Below are 12,178 nucleotides of genomic sequence, written 5' to 3' on the forward strand. Positions count from 1 at the left end.
GGCTCAATATTAACCAAAACTCTAAAAAATTGAATTTTGATATCAATAGCTACATCAAAAGAATCGCATTTTAATGCTGATTTTAAATATATAAGTTTCATCAAATTTAGTCTTACCCATCAAAAGTTACGAGCCTGAGAAAATTTGCCTTATTTAAGAAAATAGGGAGAAACACCCCCTAAAAGTCGTAGGATCTTAACGAAAATGACACCATCAGATTCAGCGTATCAGAGAACCCTACTGTAGAAGTTTCAAGCTCCTATCTACAAAAATGTGGAATTTTGTATTTTTTGCCAGAAGACAAATCACTGGTGCGTGTTTATTTCTTTGTTTTTTTTTTTTTGTTTTTTGTTTTTCCCAGGGGACATAGTATCGACCAAGTGGTCCTAGAATGTCGAAAGAGGGCTCATTCTAACGGAAATGAAAAGTTCTAGTGCCCTTTTTAAGTGACCAAAAAAATTGGAGGGCATCTAGGCCCCCTCCCACGCTCATTTTTTTCCCGAAGTCAACGGATCAAAATTTTGAGATAGCCATTTTGTTCAGAATAGTCGAAAACCATAATAACTATGTCTTTGGGGATGACTTACTCCCCCACAATCCCTGGGGGAGGGGCTGCAAGTTACAAACTTTGACCAGTGTTTACATATAGTAATGGTTATTGGGAAATGTACAGACGTTTTCAGGGGGATTTTATTTTGTTTGGGGGTGGGGCTGAGGCGAGGGGGCCTATGTTGGAGGATCTTTCCTTGGAGGAATTTGTCATGGGGGAAGAAAAATCCAATGAAAAGGGCGCAGGATTTTCTAGCATTACTATAAGAAAACAATGAAAAATAAACATGAAAACTTTTTTCAAATGAAAGGAAGGAGTAGCATTGAAACTTAAAACGAACAGAGATTATTACGCATATGAGGGGTTCTAATACTACTTTAGCATAAAGAGCGAGGTATTTAGGAGGAGATAAATACCTCGCTCTTTATGCTAAAGTATTTTTAGTAATTTCAACTGTTTATTCTACGGCCTTTCTGATTCAGGGGCCATTCTTAAAGAATTGGGACAAAACTCCCGGTTTAGTGTAAAGAGCGAGGTATTAACGAGGGTACAAACCCCCTCGTATACATAATAAAAATATAAGGTTATGAAATTTTGTTACGTAAATTAATTTTTAAGTTACGTATATTTTTTACTAATAAAAACGTTCGTTAAAAATTAAAAGTTCTAGTTGCCTTTTTAAGTAACCGAAAAATTGGAGGGCAAGTAGGACTCCTTCTCCACCCCTTATTTCTCAAAATCGTCTGATCAAAACTAAGAGAAAGCCATTTAGCCAAAATAGAATTAGTATACACATTTCATTTTAATAATTTATGTGCCGAGAGCCAAAACCAAACATGCATTAATTCAAAAACGTTCAGAAATTAAATAAAAAAAACAAATTTTGTTTTAAAAAGTAAATTGTTGTTTTAAAAAGTAGAATTGTGGCAAAGAGTCAAACTTTAGTCGCTCCTTACTTTCAGCTAAAAAAAATTAGTTTTTTTTTATTTAATCTTGTCCGCAGAGTCTGGTAATTCATGTTAGTGGACCTCAATAACTGATGTTGTTTGGCCCTGTTTCTTTCCCCCTGGATTGGTACCCCTTGCTCGTCGGGCCTGTTTTATATGACGTTAATGGTTCTTCCCCCCTAGATTGGTACCCTTTGTTTGTAGGGCCTATTTTATATTATTTTTTTTATTCTTTTTTTTTGTCTCAAAAATTTTCAAACCTTACCTTCATTCCAATTCTCCAAGTCTACAACTCTCGACAGAAATGTCTGATTTGATTAGGTCGAGAATATACAGCCAAATGCCCTTGAGATAATCTAAATCTATTGGGGTAACACCCCCTTCCAACTGCCTGACGTTTAGTTTATTTCAAGTGTAATTTCTTGATTTATTGCTGCTGAAATGCATTATTTATATATAGTGCATAAAATAATTTTTATAAGTTATAAAAAAATTTATTTTTTATTTATTATTAATAAATAATTATATTATTTATATATAATAATATATATAATAATATAATAATTATATTATATTATTTATATTATTAATAATATATATATATATATATATATATATATATATATATATATATATATATATATATATATGCATTATTATTATTATTATTATTATTATATTTTTTTTTGAATGGTGTATAAAAAGACACCTTGTGGTAGCACAGTGCATTGATGCTCTGCTTGGCAATATGGGGCCTAAGGATCAATCCTGCTTTAGTGAGGTTGAGCGACATGCTTGCTACTGGTCCCAGTAAAAAAGGTCTAGTAACGGAGACGTTTATTTGACGTTCTATGCACCAAAAATGGCTCCGGTGGATCTTTAGCCTTCATCTTATAAAATGGAAATTCTTTATAATTTAAAGATACGCTTCTACGCATTTTATAACAATGAAAATAAGGGGGGTACCCTTCCTCCCAATTTTCTGACGTTAAGTTTGTCTAAATATAATTTTGTCTATTTAAGTAAAGTTGAAATGCATCGGTAAGTGTTAAATAATTTTCTGTTAGATGGTGCAAAAAATTTAAATATTTCATATACGGATTTGCTTACAACAAAGACGAAACGCAGACTTTTTGTAACATTTATTTTTATTTTTGTCCCTGTCCTAATAACCGTCGAACGTGATGTGTATTTTAAGCTTTAACTATTTTCTTTATGCACTTGAAATGATCCATTACAGGCTTTTTTTTATGATTCAGGATATCAGAATATTTTAAATTTCTATATACTTCCTGAGAATGAACAGGAAGGAACGATGCAATTGGTTTGCAAGAAGTTGTATTATAGGGTTCGTATCCCCCCACCCTCTCCCTACGCGAAATATATTTAATTCATATTTATTAAAATGTCATTTATATATTAAATATTTTTTTAGATGACTTACAAAATGAAAATATTTCACAATCTAAAGATGCACTTCTACGGATTTCCTGACAATGAAACCGACGAGATGATGGAAGTCCTTGTATCAAATGGTGGAAAGGGGGTAGACGTTAATGACCCTAATTTGACGCACGTGGTAAGTTTTGGCTAAGTATTTAACTCTGATCTTTGTATTTGAAAGTCAGTCAATTCAAAGTAATAGCATTTTATGCTTTGATTGATCCTAATGGCGGTATTGAACAGACGGTGCTGTCATTAAATGATGGTGTTGAGGACTGCCTGGTTAAATAATATCCTAGAGTTTTTTTTTTATAACCCAGAATCTGTCGCTCTTGTGCCTCCAAGATTTGAAAATGCCGCTAAAACTTTTTTCTAAAAGGCCTACAGTTTTTTTTTTTTTTTCTTTTTTAGGAAAAATTTTATCCACTACAATCTTCTAATGCTTGTTTTATTCATTTTTATTCAGCAATAATAACTTTATGCCAAAATAACTTTGTTTTTTTTTTCTTGAAGTGCAAAAAGACTAAAAAATTATGCAAAATATTATGCATGACTATGTGCGTTAGAAATACTCGATCACTTAGTTTGAATTGTATTGAAAAAGTTGCTTATCAATATCTTTCTTACCTAAGAAAAACACATAAAGGTTCAACTTGGAGTGAAAAGATAGAGAAAAACGAAAGAATAAATAAGCGTACAGAAAAACTATACAAAAGAATAACACGTCACTGCTATTTTCAAGGCCGTATCTGACGTTTTCAAATTCCTGAAATAATTGCCAAAAATCGTTTGCTGGTTGCATTCAACGGTTGGAGAATGACATAACAAAGAATAACACGTCAATGCTATCTTCAAGGCCGTATCAAGGCCTGAAACAATTGCCAAAAACCGGTTGCTGGTTGCATTCAACGGTAGGATGGATTAGGAAATGTTTCTTCAATTTTGCTTAAATCCTTCGGATTTACATTACCTTGCTGTTTCTTCCTTTAACAATAGCTTAACAAATGGTTACTACCGAAAACTGTGTCCGAAAAGGGCGGTTTCCCCTATACCACAAAAACCTAAGGTGAAAAGAAACTGGAGATTTAAACGACAATATTGGTATTTAATAAATAAGGAGTAGTTAGTGATAATGCCTCTTTTGTAAATAAATATTGAGAGTGATCATTTTCATAAAAATTTTTAGTTGTTACTCCTTTCCATAAAAGTGTTTAATTGTCCTTTTCTTAGGAGCCCATATTCTAAGCTGTACACTATCTTAGAAAGATTTTTTTTTCAATAAAAGTTGTTACTCATTTCTAGAAAAGCTGCTACTCACTTTCGTAAAATGGTTTGATTGTTACCTAATTCAGGAGTCCATGTACTAAGCTGCACCCTACATTAAGAATCATTTTTTTTTTTTTTTCAAAAAAAGTTGTTAGTTGTTATTCATTTCCATAAAATTTGTTAGTTGTCAATTGTAGCTGTAGTTCATCTTTATGGCACTATAACTAACTTTTGCAATAATAAAATATTAATTTACTTTTAACCTACCATAAAATACAAATTGGTTTTTTCAATTACCTCAAATGTGTGAAAACGTCGGATACGCCCTTTAGGTGGAACAGCGAAGAACATACATATAATCTACTAATGCATCGTAAAATAGAGGCTATTTGACTCATTTAGATTAGATAGGAATGGACCCCGACTCTGCTAGTGGCTCATTTAACCCATTTAAGTTTCTCAGTTAGATGGGTGAGGAGGTAATCGCCCTAGTCGATTTCACACGACCTCCTATTAAAAGACCAAGGTTCTTAATTCAAGTAGATAATAGAATATTCAGATTTCCCTAGTTTTACACACTCAACATTACCTATAGGTTAACTGATAGCAAGAACCTCGTAACTTCTGACCTATTTTTGCATGTTTCTGGATTATGTAAAATGCTATCGAAAAAATTTCTGAAATAGCCAAAATGACTTCAATTAGCAGGGATCAGGAGAGGTTCGCCCCCTAGATTTCGAAAATACCTTTCTTGGTCGTATTTTCGTTGGAATTGATATTTCGATGTTTTCTTTGAAGAAATTGGAAAACACCAATTTATTACTCCCTCCTAGCCCCCAAATTATGAAAACAAATTTGCTGAAAATACACTTAGCACATAAAATGTCCGTCAATAGAGGCTTAAATTTAAAATAGATTGAATCAATTGAGCTCGTAAAGGTTTAATCCTTTAAAAATAAAAAATAAAACTAACTTTAACCTTTTTTAGGAGGGGGGGGGGTAAGCACGCTATTGCTATACAATTGAAGGGGTCGCAGATCTAAGGATGTGAGGGGTATTCTGTCATGAAAATAGAGGAAATCAACATTCATTGGAATAAAGAATATTTTAATAATTTTTGCTTGAAAGGTGCCTTGCATAATTATATGTAATACAAACCGCGGTCCAGCTTATTTTCCCCTAGAAAATTTACCATACATGTAAAATTGAGCAGCCACAAAGAAAATATGACAAAAAAATAAGAACAAAGAAAATTTAGAATAATCTACCTATAGTCCAAATATAGGCATAATTTGTGGTGTAGAATAGCATATAGTATTTATTTTTACATTTTGTTTTATTTCTTTTTTCGTGTTTCTGCAGAAATTTTCTTCCCTGATCAGTTTGAAACTTACAGCCTTAAGTCCTTGGGCCAAAGGAACAAATATAAAAAAAAATATTAAAGGGTTGGTCCCTCTTCTTGCTAAAAAAAAAAAAGATTCAATTTTTTCGACTGGCCTGAATCGTGCATGACACCTTGGGTTAATAGAACCCCAATGCCCACACTAAATACATATTTTCAAACACTCGCACAACTGGAAAGATCAAACGAAATGTACAATTGAGTCAAAAGCACGAGATCGTCGGCTGCAAGAAGGAAGATTTATTCACTACTATCTGTATCGATGAGTAAAAAAAAAATAAATAAATAATACATTATGCCCACATCGCTCTTAATACATGACGTCATATTCAATATAAATATATGCGGCTCAGAGAAAAAGTACCATTATATTGTGGCTCAAAGAGAAAGTATCACTAATGTCAAAGAGAAATTATCCTATAATGTCACCAAAAAAGGAACACCAGGAGGAAACACCAGAGGAACGCAAAACTAGGGTTGCGGCTCAAAGAGAAAGGGCCAGATTAGGAATGTCCAATTTAAGTCAACGAAGGTGTATCGGGGAACCGCCAGAGCAACAAGAAACCAGACTTGCGACTTAACATAAACGAAGGCCTATCGAGGAACCACCAGAGCAACGCTAAACCAGGCTTGCGGCTTTACCTCAACGAAGGCCTATCGAGGAACCACCAGAGCAACGCGAAACCAGGCTTGTGGCTTTACGTCAACGAAGGCGTGTCGAAGAACCACCAGAGCAACGCGAAACTAGGCTTGCAGCTGACAGAGTTAGTAAAAAGAAAGCCGTGTCGATGCATTACAAAAGCAACGACGTGTGTAATCGTATGGCATTCAAGTACTGCGCTTCTGATGATTATAGCTTGAGTCGAGATGTTCAAATCGGGACTATGTCTGAAATTTGTCCCTATTGCAAGGCATTGAAGTTTAATGGTGAAACAATGAGAATGTGTTTTGCTTCAGGAAAAGTTAAGCTTCCTCAACTGGGTGCACCACCAGAGCCATCGAATACTTTGCTTACTGGAAATACGTCTGAATCGAATCGTTTTTATCAAACATCAGGAAATATAACTCATGTTTCCAAATAACGTCGTTTGGTGCCCAAATTGAAGATCAAGGTCATTTTATGCCTACTTTCAAAGTAAAAGGGCAAATCTATCTTAGAATATGATAGATATTCTCTTGTACCCTCTTATATCTTTATACTCTCTTATACCTCATATTATAAAATATGATCTCTTCTACCATTCTCAGGTGAGCATTACAAATTTTTGCAACTGTACTTCATCAGTGATAGCAATGCTGAATTGGATGCACTTTGCGGAATTTCTCCCGGCGCTGAAAGGACTATCGTTTTCCAGTTGTAACATCTTTTCCACAATATTAATAATTTAGTGCGTCCGTTCAAATCGGCAATCGACTTGATGCCTACTGATACGCATAAAATTGTTATTTCCGCTGACAAAATGCCTACTGCTGAACATGTGCTTAGATACAATGCTCCAACTATCAACGAAATGGCAATCGTTATGGTTGGTGATCAGTTCTTACCTCGAGATATCATTCTTTATAGATGAAACAGTCAGTTGACAAGAATTGCTAGAAAAATGCGGTATAGATCTTAATACGGTTTTTTTTTTCTGTGGACAATTATACGTTGCATGTTCTAGAGTCGGTAAATCGGACAATCGGTTTAGATACACAGACAATGAGACAGCGAAGAATGTTGTATGTCCACAATTTTTACGCAGTTAAAAATTAGCACCTTGCATACGTGTTGCTTTAGGGGGGGTTAGGCTTGCGGCTCAGAGAGAAATTACCAAAAGAAAGAGTGTCGATGTATTACAAGAGCAACGCGAAACCTGGCTTGCGGCTAAAAGAGAAACTAAAAAAAGAATGCGTGTCGAGGAATTACCAGAATATATCAGAGGAATTACCAGTTGTATATTCGCAAGTTTTACGCAGTTAAAAATTAGCACCTTGCAAACGTGTTGCTGGGGCACGCTCCGGAAAAAAACCTAAAAAATAAAGAAGAAAAATAAAATAAAATAAAAAAAACTTAAAAAAAAACTAAAAAGGTAAACAACTAAAAAAACTAAAAAGAAAAAAACAAAAAAACTAAAATAAACAAAAAACTAAAAAAGAAAAAATTAAAATTGAAAAACAAGGGATTACAAGAATTCAAAAACCTTAAAAAAGAAAATCAAAGCTTAGTAGATATCATTGTTAGAAATTGGACTTGCTTTAATAACCAAATATCTTTGAAAAAACTGCAATAGAACACAAGGGACAATGAGAATCCATATATAGAAGCCTGCCGCGTGCCACCAGCTAGTTGTTATTTTCAATGTAGCTATGTCTCTAAAAGAACTTGAAAGACTATTAAAACACATCTTGATGCATATCTTTATATCTTGATACATATATTGATACATCTCCTTTTTTTTTCGATAAAATCGAAGGTAAAGAGTCTCATCTTCCAGGCAGCGTTTTTATTCTGCTGCTTTTCTCGGATGTTAAAAAAAGACATTTAGTCCTAGGGGGGGAAAAGCCTTGTATTTGTGGCCAAGGTAGCCCAGATCGGGACCACTGCCTTAGAACGATGTGTGGCAGTTCCAGAAAGATTTCTTCGTTTAGAGTTCAGAAAATAAGTGGGTTTCCCACCTGAAAATATTAGATTTTAGTCTCTGATTAACTTCTTGTCAGGGCTGCCACTTGCCAAGGGTAGTACTCCCATTGCACTTCCTGGCTGAAGGAAGAAGAAACGGAGATCAGCACCGCCTATTCGAAGAACCCTAGATACAGAACATGATAAGTAAGTTACTACTACTACTAACAAAAACTTACTGCAGCACCAAGCTGCCTTAGACCAACACATCTACGCACGCTCCTCCTTCATTTCAATCTATTCAAAGCCTCCCTATTTACATTTTTCCAAGAAGTTCCTATTTCTTTTAAATCTTCCCTTATGACATCGATCCACGCATTCTGGGACGAGCTGTTCTTTGTTTGGCCATAGACGGTTGTCAATAAGGACAGTCTTTGGTAATATGTCGTCCTTTATCCGCAGAACCTGTACCAGCCATCTCATCTTTTCTCTCATTATAACCCTAGAAAGCGGGATTGAACCACAATTTTCGTGCAGTTATAATAATTTATACTTTACACGCTCCTCCTTCATTTCAATCTATTCAAAGCCTCCCTATTTACATTTTTCCAAGAAGTTCGTATTTCTTTTAAATCTTCCCTTATGACATCGATCCACGCATTCTGGGACGAGCTGTTCTTTGTTTAGCCTTAGACGGTTGTCAATAAGGACAGTCTTTGGTAATCTGTCGTCCTTTATCCGCAGAACCTGTACCAGCCATCTCATCTTATCTCTCATTATAACGCTAGAAAGCGGGATTGAACCACAATTTTCGTGCAGTTATAATAATTTATAAGTAAGTGAAAAGGTCAGTAATTAAAAGGGGGTGGCTATATAAAATAGCTATAGCAAAAATAACAGTCTATCAATTCGAACTTTTTTTACGGTGTTTTACGTAAGTTTAAGGATACCAAGGGAACCAACAGAGAAATAGTATAAAACGTTCTCATGGTAATAACTGATGTTCGATATTTTCAAAGGGAGTTCCTAATGTTGGATATTTAGGATTATAAGTTTTAAATCAATAATTGTGGATTTATACATCGAATATCGAATGTAGATTTATGCATCGAATATTGAACGTGGAATTAATCATCGAACTTACCTGAAGTATGAATGCAGGAGCTTCACAAATTCTTGACAAATGGCTGCACAAATTCTTCAGGGAATGCTAAGAGGTTTCCATGGGTGGAAAGACATAAGGCCCTCCTGGCGTTTGCTCATATTTAGCTCCAAATTGGTGAGACGTCTCCTTTGTTGGTGAGACGTCTTGCAACGTCTAAATTTATACATTTTCCTCTTTAATTCGCTCCCTCGGCCAGGTGGTTATAGGGGTGAAAAACAATTGTTTTAAATTGGCTTATTTGATGGAGGGGGATTGCGAGTCCTCCCCTCCTACCACTTCAAGGCTTTCAGGAGAATGCTAATATTTACATATAAATTTGCGGTGCAACTAAAAACGGGACCGAAGTTCATCAGCCCATTTATTTTCTTTTAATAAATTATCTATATGATTTATTTCTTTTTTCCTTTTTTTCATACGAATGTGCCATTTTTCTTCAGTATATTGATTTTGTGTTTATCTTGTTGCAGATCAAAGCACCTCAATCTAAACTTATTTCTCTTCTGTTTATTAATTTTATGTTTATTTTGTTGCAGATCTAACCACCTTAATCTATTCTTATTTTTTTTTCTCTTTTGCTTATTGATTTGATGTTTATCTTGTCGCAGATCGAAGAACCTCAATTTTTTTTCTCTCTTCTCTTAATTGATTTTATGTTTATCTTGTTACAGATCAAAGCACTTCAATTAAATTTCTGTTTTCTCTTCTGTTGATTAATTTGATGTTTATCTTGTTGCAGATCCAAGAACCTCAATTTGTTTTTCTCTATTCTGTTTATTGATTTTATGTTTGTCTTGTTGCAGGTCAAAGCACCTCAATGTTTTTTTTTTATCTCTTCTGTTAAATGATTTTATGTTTATCTTGTTACAGGTTGTTGCAAAAAACTCAAAAGTACCGCAAAGTCTACCATCTAACGTGAAGAAGGTGAAAATGGAATGGTTCTGGGCGTCAATTCAAATGGAATATTGTGCTGACCCGAAAACATTTGTCTATGAAGAGGTTCCTATTTTCTTTCTTTTTCTATTTCCTACCTCCAGTAAAATCGGTTTGCGATACCATGAGACCACGCCTTAACTTCTTTCAAAACAACCAGTATCCGTTGTATTCGCTCTTATCGTGTAATCACCGCCGTAAGATTTGATTCTTTCTTTCTTTTTATGTGTATTTTTTTTCACCTTTCAGCAAGTCGGTTTGTGTTACCACGAGAATATTCCTCAGTCTCCTTCAAAACGAATAATAGACGCTTTTTTTACACCGGGTAAGTTTTATTTGACCTGGTAATCCACGCAGTAAAATTTGACCCTAGTCCTTCTTCTTCCTTCTTCCAGTAAACTTGAAAAACTACTTCGCCTGCTGACCAGTGATCAGCGTAGCGCAGGCACCCATCTCCTGATTCACTGACTTAGGCCGGGAGTGCAATTTTTGGTTGGGGGCAAATCATCCGACACTTCCCATATTTTTCTACAGATTTCTCTTGGTACCCATTTGGAGCTTGGTCGACTCTGGCTGAGCTTACAGAGTCACATCGCTGACCCTCGTTCTCAAACCAAATAACCAGCAACATCAAGACTCGAACCTCTGTCATCACTGACAAAGGATATCATGTCTAGCGCGCTAACCACTCGGCTGGGACGGCACAGCCAGCTTCCAGTAAAGCCGGTTGGTAATACCACGGGTCACACCCTAATCTCCTTTGAAACAACCAATAGCCAGTTTATTTGGCGAAATCGGCTACTCCACAATGTAACATTCTATTCTTTTGTTTTTCGTTCTACTTCCACTAAATTTGTTTCGTCATATAACGAGACCACGCCTTAATCTCTTTCAGGATAACCAAAATTCATATAAGTTGCTCTAATTAGGTAATCATAGCAGTAAGATTCGATAAGTTCTTTTTCTATTCCTACTCCCAGTATAGTCCGTTTTTGATATTATGAGGCCACACCTTAATCTCTTTTAAAGCAATTAATGGTCATATTATTGGCATCGATTTAGTGGTTTACTACTTCAAAAGGAAACATTGTAATAAAATAAATATTAACATTAGATTCCTTATTTTATGCTCTTTTCAAATATATTCGCGTTTGTGACAATGCCCTTCCCTCTGATGGTCCCACATATAGCCCAAATTCTCCGTTCTTTTGTATCTCGTGACACGCCATCTATCTTTACCGGTTTTTGCATTCTTGGCTCGATAAAATCCAGTTTCGCTTGAGATTTTGTCTCCTTTCACTCTAAAATCTAAAACCTACTGCGTCATTAGTGCTTTACTGAAAACTATATGTGTCTTGAACAGTCTTGAAAAGTACAACTGAAATCGAACTGAATGTTTGATATATAATACTATTAATCGTTGAAAGATCACCAGTTCAAGATTTTATTTCACTGTAATTTTATTTTCGTTTTCAATGCTGCAATAACTGGAAAAAGAAAATATTTGTAATTTAAGTCGTTTTTAGTGAACCACCAACGACTTGTAGGCTTTAGTATTTTACAGTTAGGGAAGGGGGCAGTACCGAAGCTCTTGTTTATAGTGAAGCTATATTTGTCTTGAACCATCTTGGAAAGAGCTAATAAAATTAAACTAAATATTTGATATATAGTGATACTAATTGCTGAAATTTTATCTGTTTAGAATTTAATTCTACTGCAATTTTTATGTTTATTTTCAATGTTGTAATAAGTACAAAAGAAAATATTTGTAATATAATTTGTTTTCAGTAAAGTGCCAATGACGCAGTAGGTTTTAGATTTTACGGTGAAAGAAAGAGGCAGACCCAAACTCTTTTTGTTTTTTGTTCGTTTC

The 12,178-nt window shown here is 34.8% G+C and overlaps 1 protein-coding gene across 1 annotated transcript in view; it reads left to right on the forward strand.

Moving 5' to 3' along the window:
* The window catches only part of LOC136025831 (protein ECT2-like), a 108,111-nt gene that overhangs the window by 23,126 nt on the left and 72,807 nt on the right, over nt 1–12,178 (forward strand). Inside the window, exons 6-7 of the mRNA XM_065701830.1 lie at nt 2,933–3,076; nt 10,243–10,371. Coding sequence (XP_065557902.1) covers nt 2,933–3,076; nt 10,243–10,371 — 273 coding nt within the window. The remainder of the gene's footprint in view (nt 1–2,932; nt 3,077–10,242; nt 10,372–12,178) is intronic.

This window comes from Artemia franciscana, chromosome 4 (assembly GCF_032884065.1).
Source record: "Artemia franciscana chromosome 4, ASM3288406v1, whole genome shotgun sequence".
Lineage (NCBI taxonomy): Eukaryota > Metazoa > Arthropoda > Branchiopoda > Anostraca > Artemiidae > Artemia > Artemia franciscana.